The sequence below is a fragment of the Epinephelus fuscoguttatus genome, linkage group LG8 (genome assembly GCF_011397635.1).
Source record: "Epinephelus fuscoguttatus linkage group LG8, E.fuscoguttatus.final_Chr_v1".
NCBI classification, from domain to species: domain Eukaryota; kingdom Metazoa; phylum Chordata; class Actinopteri; order Perciformes; family Serranidae; genus Epinephelus; species Epinephelus fuscoguttatus.
Window position 1 is genome coordinate 25,054,668 of NC_064759.1, and position 17,949 is coordinate 25,072,616.

At 43.7% G+C, this 17,949-nt stretch overlaps 4 protein-coding genes across 4 annotated transcripts; 2 read left to right on the forward strand and 2 right to left on the reverse strand.

Annotated features, from left to right (window-relative positions):
- LOC125893765 (trypsin-3) lies at window positions 1-1,402 on the reverse strand. The gene is made up of 5 exons (XM_049584664.1): window positions 1,351-1,402; window positions 1,055-1,211; window positions 623-876; window positions 394-530; window positions 1-294 (listed from the first exon to the last, which is right to left on the reverse strand). Exons 1-5 carry the CDS (start codon window positions 1,388-1,390, stop codon window positions 145-147), a joined length of 738 nt encoding a protein of 245 aa, XP_049440621.1. The 5' UTR covers window positions 1,391-1,402; the 3' UTR covers window positions 1-144.
- A 2,612-nt stretch (window positions 1,403-4,014) lies between these two features.
- Window positions 4,015-5,372, reverse strand: LOC125893761 (trypsin-3-like). The gene is made up of 5 exons (XM_049584659.1): window positions 5,241-5,372; window positions 4,958-5,114; window positions 4,580-4,833; window positions 4,350-4,486; window positions 4,015-4,250 (listed from the first exon to the last, which is right to left on the reverse strand). The coding sequence occupies exons 1-5, from the start codon at window positions 5,278-5,280 to the stop codon at window positions 4,101-4,103; spliced, it is 738 nt and encodes a 245-aa protein (XP_049440616.1). The 5' UTR covers window positions 5,281-5,372; the 3' UTR covers window positions 4,015-4,100.
- Window positions 5,373-6,874: 1,502 nt separating this feature from the next.
- On the forward strand, window positions 6,875-10,802 carry si:ch211-261d7.3 (mastermind-like protein 2). The gene is made up of 4 exons (XM_049584621.1): window positions 6,875-6,968; window positions 7,260-8,002; window positions 8,422-8,847; window positions 8,941-10,802. Exons 2-4 carry the CDS (start codon window positions 7,747-7,749, stop codon window positions 9,867-9,869), a joined length of 1,611 nt encoding a protein of 536 aa, XP_049440578.1. The 5' UTR covers window positions 6,875-6,968; window positions 7,260-7,746; the 3' UTR covers window positions 9,870-10,802.
- A 248-nt stretch (window positions 10,803-11,050) lies between these two features.
- zgc:66448 (uncharacterized protein LOC327401 homolog) lies at window positions 11,051-16,828 on the forward strand. Its single transcript, XM_049584591.1, has 2 exons — window positions 11,051-11,480; window positions 11,756-16,828. The coding sequence occupies exons 1-2, from the start codon at window positions 11,090-11,092 to the stop codon at window positions 15,265-15,267; spliced, it is 3,903 nt and encodes a 1,300-aa protein (XP_049440548.1). The 5' UTR covers window positions 11,051-11,089; the 3' UTR covers window positions 15,268-16,828.
- Window positions 16,829-17,949: the final 1,121 nt, after the last annotated feature.

A 17,949-nucleotide genomic window follows, 5' to 3' on the forward strand; every position in this document is an offset into this window, starting at 1 on the left:
AAAATTATGGAAAATATGTTTTATTACACACAACTCAACTTTACAGTGTGAACACAGTGACTTTGGGCACTAATGTTGGTGTTAAAAGCCTATTTGTCATCCATGTGGGACGTGGGACACGCTGCCCATTCGGCGATTTTCCATTTAGTTGGAGGCCATGGTGTTGCGAATCCAGGAGTTGTAGTTGCAGACCTTGGCGTAGACTCCAGGCTTGTTCCTCTGGGCGCAGCCATAACCCCAGGACACCACACCCTGCAGCTGGCCGTTGCACACCACGGGGCCACCAGAGTCACCCTGATAGGATGCAGACAGAGAGGACAACATGTGAGCAGAGGTGTTGTGACGTTTGGTGTGTCCACTGTAAGAAACAGTGATAATGACTTTAGCTCGTACCTGGCAGGAGTCCTTGCCTCCCTCCAGGAATCCAGCACAGAACATGTTGGAGGTGATCTGTCCAGGGTAGGAGGACCTGCAGCTGCTGTCGCTCAGGATGGGGGCATCCAGGCACCTCAGACGATCAGGGTAGTAGTCTAGAGAGGAAGACAGACAATACATGTAAATATTCATACCCAGCATGTAGTAAGAAAATATTTTCCAGATGTGACTGCAGTGTGTCACTGACTTCCAGAGCTGCTGGTGTTGCCCCATCCAGAGATCAGGCAGCGGGTGCCAGAGCCGGCACAGCTGGAGGGCAGGGACACGGTGCGGACGTAGCTGTTGAGAGTGGCGGGCTTGCTGAGCTTGATCAGCATGATGTCATTGTCCAGGTTGCGGCTGTTGTAGCTGGGGTGACGGATGACCCTAGCAGAGTTGATGAACTGCTCGGTGCCCTCATTGACAGCAATGTTGTGCTCACCGAGACGCACCTGAATGCGGCTGCAGAGAGAGACACGAGGGTTAGATTACATGTGACACTACACCTGTAACGATGCAGTCAGTCTTTCTGATTTCACTGCACTTTGAAAGAGAATAATGTTGATTTGAACCAACAAAAGTGGTTTTAGTTTGGCTGTGGACCTGATATATGTATGTCAAATCAAATGTCTGCACTTACGACTTGTAGCAGTGAGCAGCAGACACCACCCAGGTGCTGGAGATCAGAGAGCCTCCACAGAAGTGGTAGCCAGAGTTCAGAGAGACCTGGTAGGCCACAGAGTTCTTCCTGCACTCATAGCCTCCAACAATCTTGTCATCCTCAATGGGAGCAGCATCTGATGGAAATAAAGAATGTACCTAAATATGTGTTTACAGGACAGCAAATTTCAAAGAAAATATAAATAACCTTTCACTCTTACACAGTATGTTCAAAATGACATTAAAAAGTAAAACCTGTATCGTCTTCATACTCACATGCCACTGCGAACAGAGCCAGAAGAATGAAAGCCTTCATGATGGAGTCAGTCTCAGCCTCGGTGTCAGCTCAGCTGCACTGCAGCTCCTTTTAAACCCACTCTGTCACTCTGCTATCTGATTGGCCAAGGACACGCATTTCAATTTTTTACCTTTATCTCACAGAGTATTGTGTGTGAAAACACACCTGGAAGACGAGAGCCAACATGTTGATAATGTGAGCTTTAGTCCGACCAACAGTCACGTACACTGAGTTTGGGAACGTATGCATTATTGATGTGTTTAAAATGACTGGAGAAATCATGCTGCAGTTTATAACATCCTTCAAATGCCTGTTTATTTGTCAGTGGCTAGTCCATTACTTCCACATATTATGTGTAGCCATGTGCAAAACATATCATCATTTGGATAAAAAAAACAAAACAAAACTTTAATATCAACAGTTTCTGTAAGCCGTCTTTATTTCATTTATGATGTTTGTATTTTCACTCAGACTTCCAGTTAAAGATATTTACTTTCCTGGCTCCTGTTAATCCTCCTGTATCATGTCAGATTGACAAAAACTGTCTATTTTAATGCAGTAACATTGCAAAAATACAACTAATTACTTCTGTGTTGATACTATCAAACGTTATTAATCATGCAGTTCATTTCTATATGTTGTTAAGGAGTGAAATATTTGAGCTCAAATATTTTTTGGTTGTTGTTTGCAATGTTTTTTAAATAGCTGGTAATGTTGTGGTGACGCATTAACTGAATCTACATGTACAATTCTGTTTTTTCATATTTATTATTAACCTCTTTTGTCACGCTGGTGTACAGAAGCAAACACATGCAGCAGGGCTGGTACGATATCAGGCTTCAATACACAGTTATTATGACCAAAAGAATTCAGGATAACAATATTATCGTGATACCTACAGAAAAATGTAAAAAAAAACAAAAAAAACAAAACAATAATGCTATCGGATATGTTCATCATTAAGTTTGTTTATTGTGTGTTATATCTCTTTTTTGGCAGAAAAATTACACTCAGAACCCAAGTGCAGGGAGGTGGAGAGAGAGTCTTCAACCATAACTGTACAAAATTGTATTTAAAAAAAAAAAAAGAGAGATTACACTTAATGGATGGAAAAATGCAACCAGGTGGTGCTGAGGTAGGGAGATAAAGGGAAAACGGAAAGAAACAAATGATAAGAAGTGCTGGATTATTTACACCTTATCATCATAGGTGTATTATTAGCATGAGATCAGTATTCCATTTTTAAATATCACTGTTATTGGCAATGCCAGTATATCCCAACATTCCTAACATTTCTGAATAACAGTTTTATTTTGTTGTAAATGTACATCCAGTGCATGATGAAATAAAGGTGTATTTATCATCCAAGGTGGCCAGTAACTTTCGGTTGTTATGTAGAATTCTACTGATGTGAGCAACATCTATAGAGCCTTTATTGTCACTGCATAGGAGCACGATGAAATTAGCTGTGACGCTCAAGTGATGCATCCCAACAAAGAACATAAAACAAAAGACATAGGACATTCAGTGAGGATAAAATTACAATACACAGATAAATATAAAGTGCAGCAAAGTGCTTCATGGATGGCAAAATGTCAGTAGTAAACATTATTTGATATTTGATTTATTTAGTGTGCTGATGGCTGTGGGAAAGTAACTGTATCTGAGTCAGGTGGATCGTGTTTTGGCAGCTCTGCAGCAGCTGCCACGTGGCAGCAGTTTAAAGAGTTGGTGACAAGGTGAGAGGGGTCTGTAATGATGATTTTGCTCTGCTGATGTAGCGTGAAGTGGCACGTTCTTATGAAATAATACATTTTTAATTGTCGTTTCTCTCAAAATCTGATGTTTAATTGTTTTGTACAACCTAGATATAGGGCGGCACGGTGGTGTGGTGGTTAGCACTCTCGCCTCACAGCAAGAGGGTTGCCGGTTCGATCCCGGGCGTGGGAGCCCTTCTGTGTGGAGTTTGCATGTTCTCCCCGGGCACTCCGGCTTCCTCCCACAGTCCAAAGACATGCAGATTGGGGACTAGGTTAATTGGTGACTCTAAATTGTCCATAAGTGTGAATGTGAACATGAATGGTTGTTTGTCTCTATGTGTCAGTCAGGTGTGTCTCTATGTGTCAGCCCTGCGATAGTCTGGCGACCTGTCCAGGGTGTACCCTGCCTCTCGCCCGATGTCAGCTGGGATAGGCTCCAGCCCCCCCGCGACCCTCAAGAGGATGAAGCGGTTAGAAGATGAATGAATGAACCTAAATATAAATGGCAAGTACTGAACTCTGCATTTTAGTTGTGAAAGTACAGAAACATACATAATTTCATTTTTATTTCATTAGCTTTTTTAAAAAAACAAAAAAAAAAACAAAAAACAAATATTTGTGGAAAAGTATTCATTTTGTGGCAGGTTTTTTTGGTGAGTAAATTTATTACTTTTTATATTGATGTAGGATTTCTCCATTTTTATTTAATTTAATTTAATTTAGTTTGATTTAATTTTATTTGGTTTAATTAATTTTATTTTATTTTTTATATATTTATTTTCTATTAATTTTAGATCGAGATTACTGTTTCTTTTCTTTTCCTTCCTGCTGATTTTCTACACATGTAAATCATCCAACACACAAAAAAAGAACAACAGAGAGTGACGTTAATGTTATAGTTTATTTTCCTGAAGCAGTTGTCATAGAAAGAGACGCCTCAGATTAAAGTTCCATCTAGTAAAGCAACTTTAGTTGGAGGCCATGGTGTTGCGAATCCAGGAGTTGTAGTTGCAGACCTTGGCGTAGACTCCAGGCTTGTTCCTCTGGGCGCAGCCATAACCCCAGGACACCACACCCTGCAGCTGACCGTTGCACACCACGGGGCCACCAGAGTCACCCTGATAGGACGCAGACAGAGAGGACAACATGTGAGCAGAGGTGTTGTGACGTTTGGTGTGTCCACTGTAAGAAAGAGTGATAATGACTTTAGCTCATACCTGGCAGGAGTCCTTGCCTCCCTCCAGGAATCCAGCACAGAACATGTTGGAGGTGATCTGTCCAGGGTAGGAGGACCTGCAGCTGCTGTCGCTCAGGATGGGGGCATCCAGGCACCTCAGACGATCAGGGTAGTAGTCTAGAGAGGAAGACAGACAATACATGTAAATATTCATACCCAGCGTGGTAGTAAGAAAATATTTTCCAGATGTGACCTCAGTGTGTCACTGACTTCCAGAGCTGCTGGTGTTGCCCCATCCAGAGATCAGGCAGCGGGTGCCAGAGCCGGCACAGCTGGAGGGCAGGGACACGGTGCGGACGTAGCTGTTGAGAGTGGCGGGCTTGCTGAGCTTGATCAGCATGATGTCGTTGTCCAGGTTGCGGCTGTTGTAGCTGGGGTGACGGATGACCCTAGCAGAGTTGATGAACTGCTCGGTGCCCTCATTGACAGCAATGTTGTGCTCACCGAGACGCACCTGGATGCGGCTGCAGAGAGAGACACGAGGGTTAGATTACATGTGACACCTGTAATGAGGCAACTCGTCTGTTTACCAGCAGCTTTATGCTGTAACAGCACAGTCAGTCGAACCTAAACTGAAATAAGACTTACGACTTGTAGCAGTGAGCAGCAGACACCACCCAGGTGCTGGAGATCAGAGAGCCTCCACAGAAGTGGTAGCCAGAGTTCAGAGAGACCTGGTAGGCCACAGAGTTCTTCCTGCACTCATAGCCTCCAACAATCTTGTCATCCTCAATGGGAGCAGCATCTGTAACACACACAGTGAGCTGTAACTATTTCTAGAGCTTTCAAACCCTCACGTTTCTTAAAACCATGAACACACAAGCAAAAAAATCAGTTTTTATCACCACAAACAAAATATTCAAGAACTTACAGGCTGCAGCGAACAGGGCGAGAAGAATGAAGTACTTCATGATGCACCTAGTGAGTCCACACACAACAGGAGCAAGTGCGGTGGGTTTATATACAGGCAGACCGCTCTTTATCTGACTCTCTCTCAAGGATTTTTCCATGCTCCTTGCACAATGATTAAATATTATCCCACCTGGGAAAGAGCAGCATGGTCAAAAAGAAAAACACATGCCTTTCCATGAGTCAGTCAGTTTTAAGATGACAGATACATAAACCCGCCTCAGCCCTGCTTCCTTATTATTACTACCTATGTTTAAAATAGAAGTAATGATCCATATATATATATATCAAATAGTGATTAAGAAATAGACACAGGTGGAGGGGACACATACAAATCATCTTCATTTGTAATGTTTAAGGTTACACTTAAGTTAATTTTAGGGTGTATTTTTATTACATTAATTATAATTATAACATTGCAGTGACATTAAACATAAACAGATTAGTATCAGAGGTGTCCAAGTCACATGACTCGGACTTGATTCAGACTTGAGTCAAAAATTTGATGACTTTAGACTCAATTTAACAAAATCAAAAAAGACTGCCACTTTGACTTGGACCTTAACACCTATGACTCGTGATTTTACATGGACTGGAGATTTAAAAGTCTGTTTGGTAGTGATGTATCCGAACCTCTCCAGCATGCTGTCTGTTTCAACTTAGACTGTTTGGTTGCTGGTGTTATAAAGTATCTGACCATATTTTTCCAGTTAAACTCTCTCCAAGACAATGAGTTGGCAGATTTCCATAGCCTGTCATTTACGTTTTCCCTCTCCTCTTCTGATATTTCAAAGTCTCCCTCACTTTCCCACTTTTCTTTTACATAAAATGTGTTATCCCACTTACATCTTGTATAATCTAGATATAGTTTTACGACCTGAATCAGCTCTATATGCTGAGATAAAAACTTAGTGTGCCAGATTTAAAACAACACAATTATTTGTACCTTTCCTGACAGAGGCGTTTCATTCTGTATTTTATCATGTGACAATATTATAAAATATGCAGTTGCTGTTTTGATGCAAAGTCTGACACTGGGGCCCATCATAATAGTGTGTACTGGGGCCCATCCTTGCTACCATATGCCACTGACCAAAACTAACAATTGTCTTGTTTTCATAACAATCTGAAGCCAAAATCTTGATTAAAGAAATTAAGTCTGACAGTGACAGAGGTGTTTCATTTAATGAAATGATCCCAGGGTTTAAAGTCTGCTGAGTTTACAAAATAAAAGTTGGATTGAGTTTGTCGTTGATCACCAGTCATTCATTTCAAACCAAACAAGTAGTAATTCATAATCTGAGACTTTATTCTCTATGTGTCCAATTACCTTGAGACAAATGTCATATTTGTGCATGCTCAGCTGATTGAAGACTCTAGTTTTAATTTGAATTAATTAATTTGAGTTGCAGCAATAAGACAGTTATCAATATCCTTTCAGGCTCCTTCCCATGAATCTTCTGTTCAGCCTACATATCAGTTCCGCTGTATTAACCGTGATAAAATGTAGGACCTCTATCATAAAAATATAGCTGCTCAACGTCTCGCAACTCTGATTGGTCCTGAACATAGCCCCTCGGTGACGTCAATACTGCGCGACGCTCTTCGGTTTGTGTATCGGCTGCTGAGCTAACAGCTGCACCAATTGTGTTTTGGTTTTGTTTTGCCTCCCATGTGCAGCTATCATGAGGTAAGAAACACAACAGCTTCTGCTTTCTCGTCGTGTCTGCTCAGTTGTCGCCGGCGGCTCAGGCGGCAGCTTCACCTCAGACTGTGGTAGCCTGTTAGCTAGCAGCTAGCTCCAATGCAAGATCAGCACCTAATGTATGCGGAATGCGCAACCATTGCGGATGTGGTGCAGAAAAAAATGCGCATCGATGCGACAGAATATAGAAGTCAACCTGTGTGATAGAAACAGACACAGCTACGTTATAATGCTTCACGGTTGTAAGCAGTGTTGTGTTTTGTTGTTGTATTTCAGCTCTGGAGGCGATTCTCTGCCTTGATGGTGCATCTCACTGTGTAACAGCTGGACGTGTAGATGTAGCTCTTAGCCTGCTCCAGGTGTGTTTACACCGTGTGTATATGTTCTCAGTAACATATCAGTGTCAATAAAGATGACAGAAATGGATTTAAGTGGCTGTAGCTAGCCATACATGTCTCTAATTGTGAAGCTCTAATCAGACAATATGATTGTATCTCTTAATAAGCTGCAACAATGACTTGATTCATTTTAATCATACTGTTAAAAACAGTATTTAAGGAAACTTTAGCTCTATACTTCCTAAGAAATCAGTGTGGCAGCTGTAGCCAAAGCAGGTTCATAATCATCTGATACAGTATACTGAAGAGTTGCAATGCCTGTAGCAGTAGGTTCAGCTACACCTTGAACTTGTGTTAATGGGGCAACAGCTGCCAGTATCAGAATTGGCCCGCCAGTCAGTTCTGCTGTAAATCAGATCTGACCCATGACTGAGTACTACGAGGAGGGGGGGCTGCTGTACGAGCAATCACCTCCCATGCACATCAAAGTGGAGTCTCCGGAGGGACCCTTTGGAGGGGGAGCCTCAGAAAACGGCTTCCCCAGGGAGGATGAGGACTCGGAGGGTAGCTGTGACCAGAGCAGCGGGCTACCAGGGGGACTCCCCTTCAATGTGGTAGTGGTGCATCCGAACATCATGGCACCCGGCATGTCCTCAGACGACCTCCTGTCCATTGAACAAAGTAAGGCTGAATGAGATTAAGATCATTATGAAATATCGGATTGTGTATTTTCTTGTTCAGTTGTACATTTCTGCTCCGAATGGTAGCAGCACACACAGAATTATTTCATTAATGATTTTATCAGCAGCGTGGAAAAGCAGAGCCAGGATATCCACCAATATGTATCATATTTATGCCAATAGCTACACCATTTTTTTCCCTAAGAGAACACTTAATTTTCCAATATAATCACAAGACTAACCTAAATTAAAATAACTTTTGCTCTTAATGCTCCATGTCTCTCCAAAAGTAGTAATAGTTGAATATGTTGTGGCTTAGCAGAGTGGCAACAAGACATATTTCTCCTCCTCACACATTATATTTAGCTTCACTTGATATTTTTCCTTTCCCTTTTTGTTCTCTCACCTCTCTCTCTACAGACAGAGCTATGTCAGCTGCACTGGCTGCTGGCGGTGCAGGAAAAAGAAAGAGTCGTTTCAGTGGTGCAGAGCTGGAGGTGTTAGTGTCAGAAGTCACTCGGTGTGAAGGAGAACTCTTTGGTCCTGCGGGAAGGCTGCGGCGGCGGGAGAGAGAGCGCATCTGGGCAGGAATCCTAGAGAGAGTCAACGCCGTGTCCAGGGTCCCACGCACCCTCCGAGAGGTGAAGAAGCGCTGGGATGACCTGAAGAGACGCAATGGGGGCAGGCTAGCGGACGCTCGCCACCGCAGCTGTTACCTGCCATCCAGCAGGGGAGCCTCGATGCTTGGCCGTCCATCCCAGACTAGCCCCAGGCTCCAACAAGCCAGGCAGAAGCAAAGCAACAGACCAAAGCCCAGTTTTCCATGTTTTCCTGACTCTGATACAGGTAAAAAAAATATTTGTCCAATTGGCTATTTCTTTATAGATTCTATAGATGTAGCTTATATCTATTTGTGGCTGCTTACATCTTTTTTTGCAGGTGTAGGAGTGGAAGGATCAGAGAGAGATGGTCTGGAAAAAGATGAGGACAATCCTGAGCGTGAGAGAGAGATGGGAGAATCTGAGTGTGAGCCAGTAGAAAACAGCATGGAAGACAAATTGGGTTTAGGACTTGGTCTGGGCATAGGACCACCCCCTCCATCAGAACGATGGCTGCCTCCTTCCCCACTCTACAGTGCGCCTTTCCTCAATGGCAGCCCTCAGCCCAGTAGTCCTCAGCCTTCACTTGGAGCGCAGCAGGGTCCTCTTGAAGCCCCTCCACGCAGCTCCTGGCTTGAAGATGAGCTACGGGGGCTAGGGGAAGCAGCAATTCAACTGGGAAATCGGGTAGAAAAGAGCCTGCGGGAGTTTGGGGAAGGTTTCAGGCAGGACATGAGAACACTTGTCGCTTCACAAGAGGCGTTAGCAGTCAGTCTACAACAAAACAATGTCCTCTTACAAAGGCTGTTAGGAGTGCTTGAAGCCCAGCAACAACCTCAGCCACAGCAACACCGTGTACAACAAGCACACCAATCACAAACATCTCAACAGCACTTACAGCCACAGCCAGCTCAGCAGCAGCAGCAGCAGCAGCAGCAGCTACAAAACACAGAACCAGTGCAGCAGCAGCAACAACAACAGCGGATTGAAGCGCCACTGCAAACACACCTACAACAACAGCAGCAGCAGCAGCAGCAGCAGCCACATGTAGTACAGCCACAGTCACAGCAGCACCAAACACAAATACAGCAGCAGCCACAAGTCACCCAGCATTCGAATAATCAATCAGCTGTGGCGGTGGCTCCTGCACCATCGTCCCCTGACGTACATGGCACTTTTCCCTCTGATCCACCCCCAAACACAAACGGCAGTGTGCAGAGGCCGCGGCGAGGAAGGGCTGTCGATCACAGGCGCAGGAGACGGCGCTGAGGAGAAAGCACTTACAAGCTCAAAGTGCACATCATGCATATTTGGTGTTTCAAAACGTGACATGAAATTATGCTTTTTTTCTATTGGCAGTATTTCTGTAAAAATAATGTTACTTGGAGTTTTACATCGCACTTGAAATCAGAAAATCATCTCGCACTTAAGTTTGTCTTCAGAGAGGACTGAAGCAGATAAGAAAATGAGATAATCAGGTGGCCTTAACATTAGCTTGGTTCCTCAGACATACGCTTAAAGACTTCCTGGAAAAACAGTTGCTCTGTGGAGTGACAGCTCCACTCATGAGACTTTCAATACCTGGACAACAACATACTGTAGGTGCTGATGTTTAATATGCATGTCACTGTACATGCTTTGCAGCCGAGCTGCGAAGCTCATGATGCTCTTACTAGTTCAGTACTGTCTAAATTCTCCTGATACACTAACCACATTGTCATAAAGTACTTGTAATCTGCAGTTGTTACCATATATTGTAGTTATACAGCTATTGTAATTTCCTGCTAATGTATGCTTGTGCTTTTTAACAGTTTCATGGAGAAGTATGACTTTTCCAGCTTTGGTCGGACAATAAAGTTAGACTGTGTTCTGTTCAGTGAGTTTTGAGACAACAGTGTTACAGATTTTGATGAAAAACAAAAATACCTTCTGGCATAAACATCACAGTAGGCTTCAAACTTTAATTCATATGTTTCTGGTGGAATTAAAAAGCATACATAAGTATGTAGGGGCTATTTATTCTAATCTTGCATGCAGTATGATGGATGTGTTTGTAGATAGTTGCAAAGAAACAGCATATGGCCATCATCTACGTAGTTTTGCACAATCTATATTTTGTAGATAGCGAAATGTTCCGATGAAATGTAACTAAACTTTAATAAAAGTCAGACATGGACTGCAAATAAATCCAGCTGATCACTTGTGGATTTGTCACATAGCGTGTAAAAAGTAGCTCTGATGGTTATTATGAAGTTTACTCATGTTGTAAAGAGATTGTTTGGTGTGTAGAACAACAAAGTCTCAGCAGTGGCAGAAAAGGGAATTTATAATTTAAGACTTGGAATTATATTCTCTTAAATGATGAATCACAGCTGGTTGTTGGTGATAGGTGTTTTATTTTGAAAGCACCGACCGGAAATGTCATTCCTTGTTCAGGCTGGCTAGCATGATCCTAGTGTGTTCTGGACAAGGGGGTGCATGGGTGAAACATGGCCGCCGTAGACCCATCGGAGTCTCCAAAACGACAGAAATCCCCTGCGGAGGAGGTGGAAACATCTGGGGAGAAAGGCGAGGCGGTGGAGTCGGGATGCAGCTCAAATCAGAAGGATGAAACGACAGATAATAAAACCGCGGCGAGCCCCGACGATGAGCGGAGAGCAAGTGTTGGTAACGACGGCGGTGGTATTGCCAGCCATTCTGAGGTTAGTGTCGAGTCCGGTGCTGGAGCCGAAAAAACGACATGTAATTCAACGGAGGACCTAACATCGGCTGAAAAAATGGCCGAGGCTCCTGCTGGCGACCAGCGCTCCTTCGACTGGTCCGAAACCGAAGACGACGATGAAGAGGCGAAAACACACAGGGTGGAAAATGATAAGTGTGGTATGCTAACGTTGTTAATGTATTTTACAGTTAGCTTTAGCCCCCAGGCTAACCTGGGCTATTGCTCTCACTACCGGCTAAATGCACACTACAAACTCTGCTAATGTAATCACCATAACAAAATCAGCTAGCATCCTGCACTGTGGGTTGAGATTTGCACTTGAGATGGATGGCTGTGATAGTTGGGGATTGTTTGTTAGGTAAACAACACATAGGTTGTTTACTGGTTGTTTCTGTTTGCTAAGTTATTATTTTGCTGTGCTTTTCTCTTGCAGACCCCAGTAATGTTACAGAGAGTACAGGAGGGGTGCAGCAGGATGCAGATGTTGATGATGACAGTACAGATGATGCAGATGAGATTCAAGAGGAGTTGACCTCGCATCCTGATGAGAGGAGCACAGAGAAGAAGCCGGCTGAGGAGCTGGTGGGAGAGGTGGACGGGATAGAGGAGGTGGTTGAAGGAGATGAAGAGGCAGACCGAGCAGAGGACGCCAAGCCCAAAAAGTGCCGCTTGGTGTGCAAGGAGTGTGGGAAGAGGTTCACCCGCCGCGAGACGTTCAACCTTCACCGCCACTTCCACGCACATGAGGACGAGCTCACGCCCCTCACCTGTAAAGAATGCGGCCTTACCTTCCAGCACCGCAGCAGCCTCATTAAACACAGAAATGAACATAAAGAGAAGGAGGAACAGCTTGCTGCGTCGAAGCAGGAGGGACGTTTTGAGTGTGCAGAATGTGAGAGGATCTTCTCCACAGTGGATAAGCTGAGGGACCACAACTGCTGCAACACAGTAGAAAAGCCTTACCACTGCCCCCTGTGCCGCCAAGAGTTCCAGTTCAAGGTGTCCATCACTAAGCACATGATGATCCACTCCCATGAGAGCAGCATGGTGCAGCGCTACCAGCAGCGGTGTCACAGCGCCCTGAAACCCTACGAATGCCCCGAGTGTGGCTTGGTTTTCAAACACTACTCCGTCATGGAAGACCACCGTCGCAAGCACACAGACAACACACGCTCTCACCTGTGCAACATCTGCGGTAAGACCTTCAAGTACAGCAGCCTCCTCCATCAGCATCAATATCTGCACACAGGCCAGAAGCCCTTCCGCTGCCCTGAGTGTGGCAAAAAATTCGCCTTTGCCCAGAACATGAAGGCACACTGCCGCCAGCATAGACTGCGTGAAACCTCAGCTGAGCAGCCCAGCAGCAAGCAGGCCCCTGCGTCTGCACAGGAGGCTGTTAGAGGGGCGGGGAAAGAGAACACACACCACAGTGAGGAACCTAAGCGCTCATTCAACTGCCCCCTTTGTCCTCAGACCTACGGGGCACCGGCTAACCTGAGAGCCCACATGCTTATTCACGAAGCCGAGTATGAGATGCAGGAGAGAAACCCCAGACCCCCGAAAGAGATTAGCAAGACCTGGGAGAAAGGACACTCCTGTCCCCACTGCCCATGTGTTTATCGTGATGAAAACAGTTTAAATATGCACCTGTCAAGTGTCCACAAATCTGTAGCACAATACTCAGAAACGGTGGCACCACCACCTAAAAATAAATTCACTCCATTAAGCAGTGATAATGTACAGGGGAAATGGAAAAGCGATGGCGTAAGTGTTAAGTCGTACAAGTGTTCAGAGTGTGGGAAAACCTTCCGCCACCGCTCAGTGTTAGAGCTGCATATGCGCATACATTCCAAGGACAAGCCTTACCAGTGCAAAGTGTGCGGCAAAGGCTTTAGATTCGGTAGCTACTTACAGCAGCATCTCATCATCCATACAGGCAAAAAGCCATACAAATGTCCTGACTGTGGGAAGGACTTTGCTTTCCTGCAAAACATGAGAACGCATCAAAAGCTGCATCAGGAAAAACCCTTCCGCTGCACCAACTGTCGCAAAGGTTACAGCGACGAAATCCAACTGCAGCACCATATGCTATCACACAACGGTGACAAACCTCACAAGTGTGACCTGTGCGACAAGAGCTTTGGATTAGCCTATCTGCTGCGTGATCACATGAACACACACACAGGCGAGAGGCCTCATCGCTGTGATGAGTGTAACAAAACTTTTTCTTGGTTCAGCAGCCTGCTGGTGCACCAGAAGATCCACGCTCGCAAGCGCCAGGGTTTCAGCCAGTTTAATTCTTTCCCAATAGGTGCTAGGATGAGAGGCAGGGGTAGCAGGGGGAGGAGAGGGGCGAGACCCGTATGGAGCTTAGCCAGACCATTAGGAACCTCTGGGATGGTTAGCGCTCAGCCGTCTCCATATCCACTTTCTGTACTGAGAGATGCTGAGCACAGAAGGGCGGCCCAGCCACAGCCCTCACTGCTCTCACCTCGCATGGATTTACAGGGTAGACAGCAGAAGGAGCCGTGGCTGTCTGAGCGACACCCTCAGCCGGTGCAGTGGAAGGTGGACGGTGGCGAGGTGATGCCTGTCCCATCGTCGCAGCAGCAACACGCGGCTCCACAGCAGACGCAGTTTGACAGCGTGCCGCAGCTGGGCCTGCAGCAGCACCATCAGAGAAGTCCAGGCTGGGCAGATAGCCCTTTGATAACTCAGTCAGGCCCCGCATCTGCTCAGAGTTCAGAGTCATCACACATGAAAGAGAGCGCAGCTGCCATCGTCAGCTCAGTCACGGCAGCTGTGCCAAAAAAATCCAGCCCATTGTTAGTGAGTGAGATGGAGCAGCACAGGCAGCCCAAGCCTGTTGCTTGGAGTAACACACCCACATCGACTGTGCTAGCTTCCACAAGCTCGTTGCATCATGATTTTTCTACTTCCTCGTCTTACCCAGATGGGGCAGCTCTGTGGAGCGTCAGACCCGCTCTGCTAACAAATTCACAGAGCTCTCCAAATAAGCTCGGTCAAGAGCTTCAGCTGCCAAGATGGGCAAGTGCCCCAGTGTCAATGCAAAAGGAGCGATCCACACCTCCTAAAAAAGAGGACACTAGAGTGTGGGATATGAGTAATCCTCAAGTAATACCGTCGACTGTTAGCCAGCCAGAGAAGTCATGGAACGGCTGCGAGCTGCAAAACCAGTGGGTCTCAGGCTTAGCAGGTGCATCCACCTCAGCTCAAATAGACCAAAGCAGTGCTATGCCAATTTCAACTCCAGTTTCTCACGGGGTAGGTAGCACCTTGTGGGACATACAAACACCACCAGGAATTCCAAAGACTATAAACTCCTCTGAGAATTTAGTAAATACTCAAGATTTTCAGCTGCAGCAAAAGCAGGTGTCATCTGGCTGGGCCAGTGTACAGAGTCAGACAACAACACAGAAGGTTCCCATCTCCATTCAATACGAGCCTCATCGTTTTGGCCAGGGGTTGGGATCGCCAGTGTGGGGCTTCCAAAGTAATCAAACACTGCTCACTGGGCAGCTCAAACCAGGGAGTGGGCAGGAGCTGCAGCAACAGCCAATGGTAACAGGCACTCAAATAATCATAAACCAGCCTTCTCCATTTTTCTCACCTCCACTCGCCCCCCTCCCTCCTCTTGCTCTGCCCGGCCCACACCCTCTTCACTCTGTCGCAGTTGGCCCACTTCCAAGACCTCCACCCCCAAATATTTTTTTCACTCCACAGGCAGTTATGAGCGAGAGGCCACACATGACACAGACCCTGCCCCTACCTCAGCTCGCCCCGCGGACAGAACCTCACAAACTCGGACCCCGTTTGCCTTTTGCCCCAGAACGGCTTCTCCAGTGCATGATATGCGGGTGTTCTCTTCCCCGGGAGCTGGATCTACAAATGCATTACTTGCAACATGCACAAGGAGAGATTTGACATTTCTACACTAGCGACTAGACTTAGTTATGTTTTTTATAATTTTTACCTAGTGGAACCTCATTTATTTGACCCTCACTTGGGCAGTTTGACCAGTTGAGTGGATGGGCATTAGACACAAAAAAAAAAGATGAAAAATAAAACTTGATTTTAGTCTGCACACTTGATGCACATTTAAACTTTGTAAGCTCCTAATTAGACCACGTTCTTTGTAACAGAGGGTGTACTCACGTGCCATTTAAATTAGTTTCATCGTCTTTTTAAATGCATTTAAGTTATCCAAATACTTAACTGGTTGTAACAACGTTTGAGGGGTGCAGATTAATGTGGTTCTACGGCCTACATTTCATTTATTGCCAATGACATATAGATTTAGATAATATTAGTACTTTTTTTAGTACCATTTGAACTGTGTTTCTTCATGTACAGTATACTGTGTGCCTTTTATGAGTACAGTCTGCATGTCTGCTGTCTTGGTATTCTAGGCCTAGTTTGTGCTTAAGGTAGACTCAACAATGTGACCTCACTCCCAAAACACAGAGCAAGTATTTCTGAGATACCGTAAAGAAATGTTAAGATTTTGTTTTTGAGGAGGAGAGGATGGGGTTGTTGTGCTCATAGAAAACATGTGTCAGAATATAAAATGGACAGCTGACTACATACATGATGACCCTGTTGGGATTAGTTATAATCACAGGGCTATTGGCTGCGTCCAAATATCTCACCGGTAAAGTTCTCATCTTGGTAATTTGGTCAGAGTATCTGTAAACAGATTGTGACGGTTACATGTAAAGGTCATTTCACAGTGAGAGTTCTCTGTAAATTTAACTCTTGAGTGATCATTGGGAACAGGGAGAAAGTAGCGTCATAACACAATAATCGACGACACTGTTGTCAAATAGTGAATTTTGTAATAAATTAAACTTGGATTTGTGTGATGTTTTGTCATTAATATTTATAACAATGGCAAGACAAACATGAAACTGACTATATAAAACGTATGTATTCCTCCAAACAGCCCAGTCAGATTTACCAAATTTGCGGCAACGTGTCAATACTGATACACTGTATAATTAGACTTTAAACCTATTCTGGGTGGCAACACTTAGCACCTTCTGTAAGCGAACAATACTACGTAAAGTGTATCTCTTACCAAAATGACTATTTCAGATTGGAATGTACCCATTTTTATAAAATTAGGTCCACTTTTGAGTACAATGCAATGTATCTTTTGTGAATACTGAATGATTTCATTCCATACCGTAGATTTAGCTGAGTACAGAATCCCATCTCCTCTGTTATGATAATGGGCATTTGAGTAGCTTTGGTGGCCCAGTAAGTGACTGAAAACCTTCATTACTACTGTAAAATAAACACACGGTCCATTTGTACAAAAAAAAAGGAAGGAAAAAAAAAAAGAACCGTCCCTGTGCGTCTTAACATTTAGCGTCTTAAGTTTCAAAAACGTGCCCTTCTACCTCTATCCACTGTTTTAGCATGGAAAGAACTAGAATTTTCCCATGATGTCTACATATTGGATTAAATAAAACCTTGCCTTTGATTACAATGTTGTGGTGCGCAGTACTTGTTAGGTAAACCTGCTTCAAGGGTTAATCCTCAACATTTAAACATCTGTAATGCAAAAACAAAAGGTTTAATTTTTGGTTTGGAGAGTTTCTGTTATTTGGAGAGTGTTTTCCCCTCCACATTTTTGTAAGCGAATTGTCGTAAAACAGAATTGACACAGAGGGTATCATCAAGTATTAAAAGGCTTTGGGGTCGTTTTGAATTTGTGAAAAATTAAAAGTGCAGAAAGTATGCACTGAGGTTGCAGAAGTCAAATAGAAATTTTTTCTTTGTAATTTAAAAGAAGAGCACGTGTTCTGTTAAGAGATATATTTGTTAATCTGGTAAAGTGGGACTGTAATGGCCCTTACAAAATCTTATAACACCCAGTATAATATGCTATTATTTCAGTGTATTTCACTCATTAGGGACAAAAGAATGGCCTGAAAATAAGTGGAATAAAGTTCATTGTTAACCTAATCAGAATAATGTTTATTGCCAAGTAGGTTTTCACTTTAAAGGAATTTGCCTTGGTGTTTGGTGCATACAAGAAACATATTAAGAGAGGGAAAAAAAAGTCAAAGCACTGCAGAAGTCAAGACCATAAATATAGAATTGATAAAAATCAACAAAAACATTAAAAAGAAGCAAACAAAAAATAGTATTACAAATATGTATAATGTAATCAATGTTGGAAACGTTACTTTCGAAATGTACTAGGTCATAGATTACTAGTTACCCTGTTAAAAATGTAGCTGTTTTGTAGCTGTAACTATTTAAATAACTTCATTTAAAGTAATATAACTAATTTCATTTGATTACTTTTCTAACAAATGTTTTGAATTGGGCAAGAAAGCTGAAAAAAATGCTGGAAATAGGCTGTGTCAAAAGAAGGCATTCCTGTCAAGTCAAGAAAACTATCATTTTATTTTTTAAAAAATATAATACAAATTGAAGTAATATAATGTCGCATATTAAAGCATCTTACAGGAAAGAATATGGATATAATCACCAACATTTTCATTATTAAATGTAGTTTATTAAGTATTTTTGTCAGTAAGAATTGCGTTTCTTTTGTAATTTAATAACATGTAATAAGTTACTTTCAACACTGAG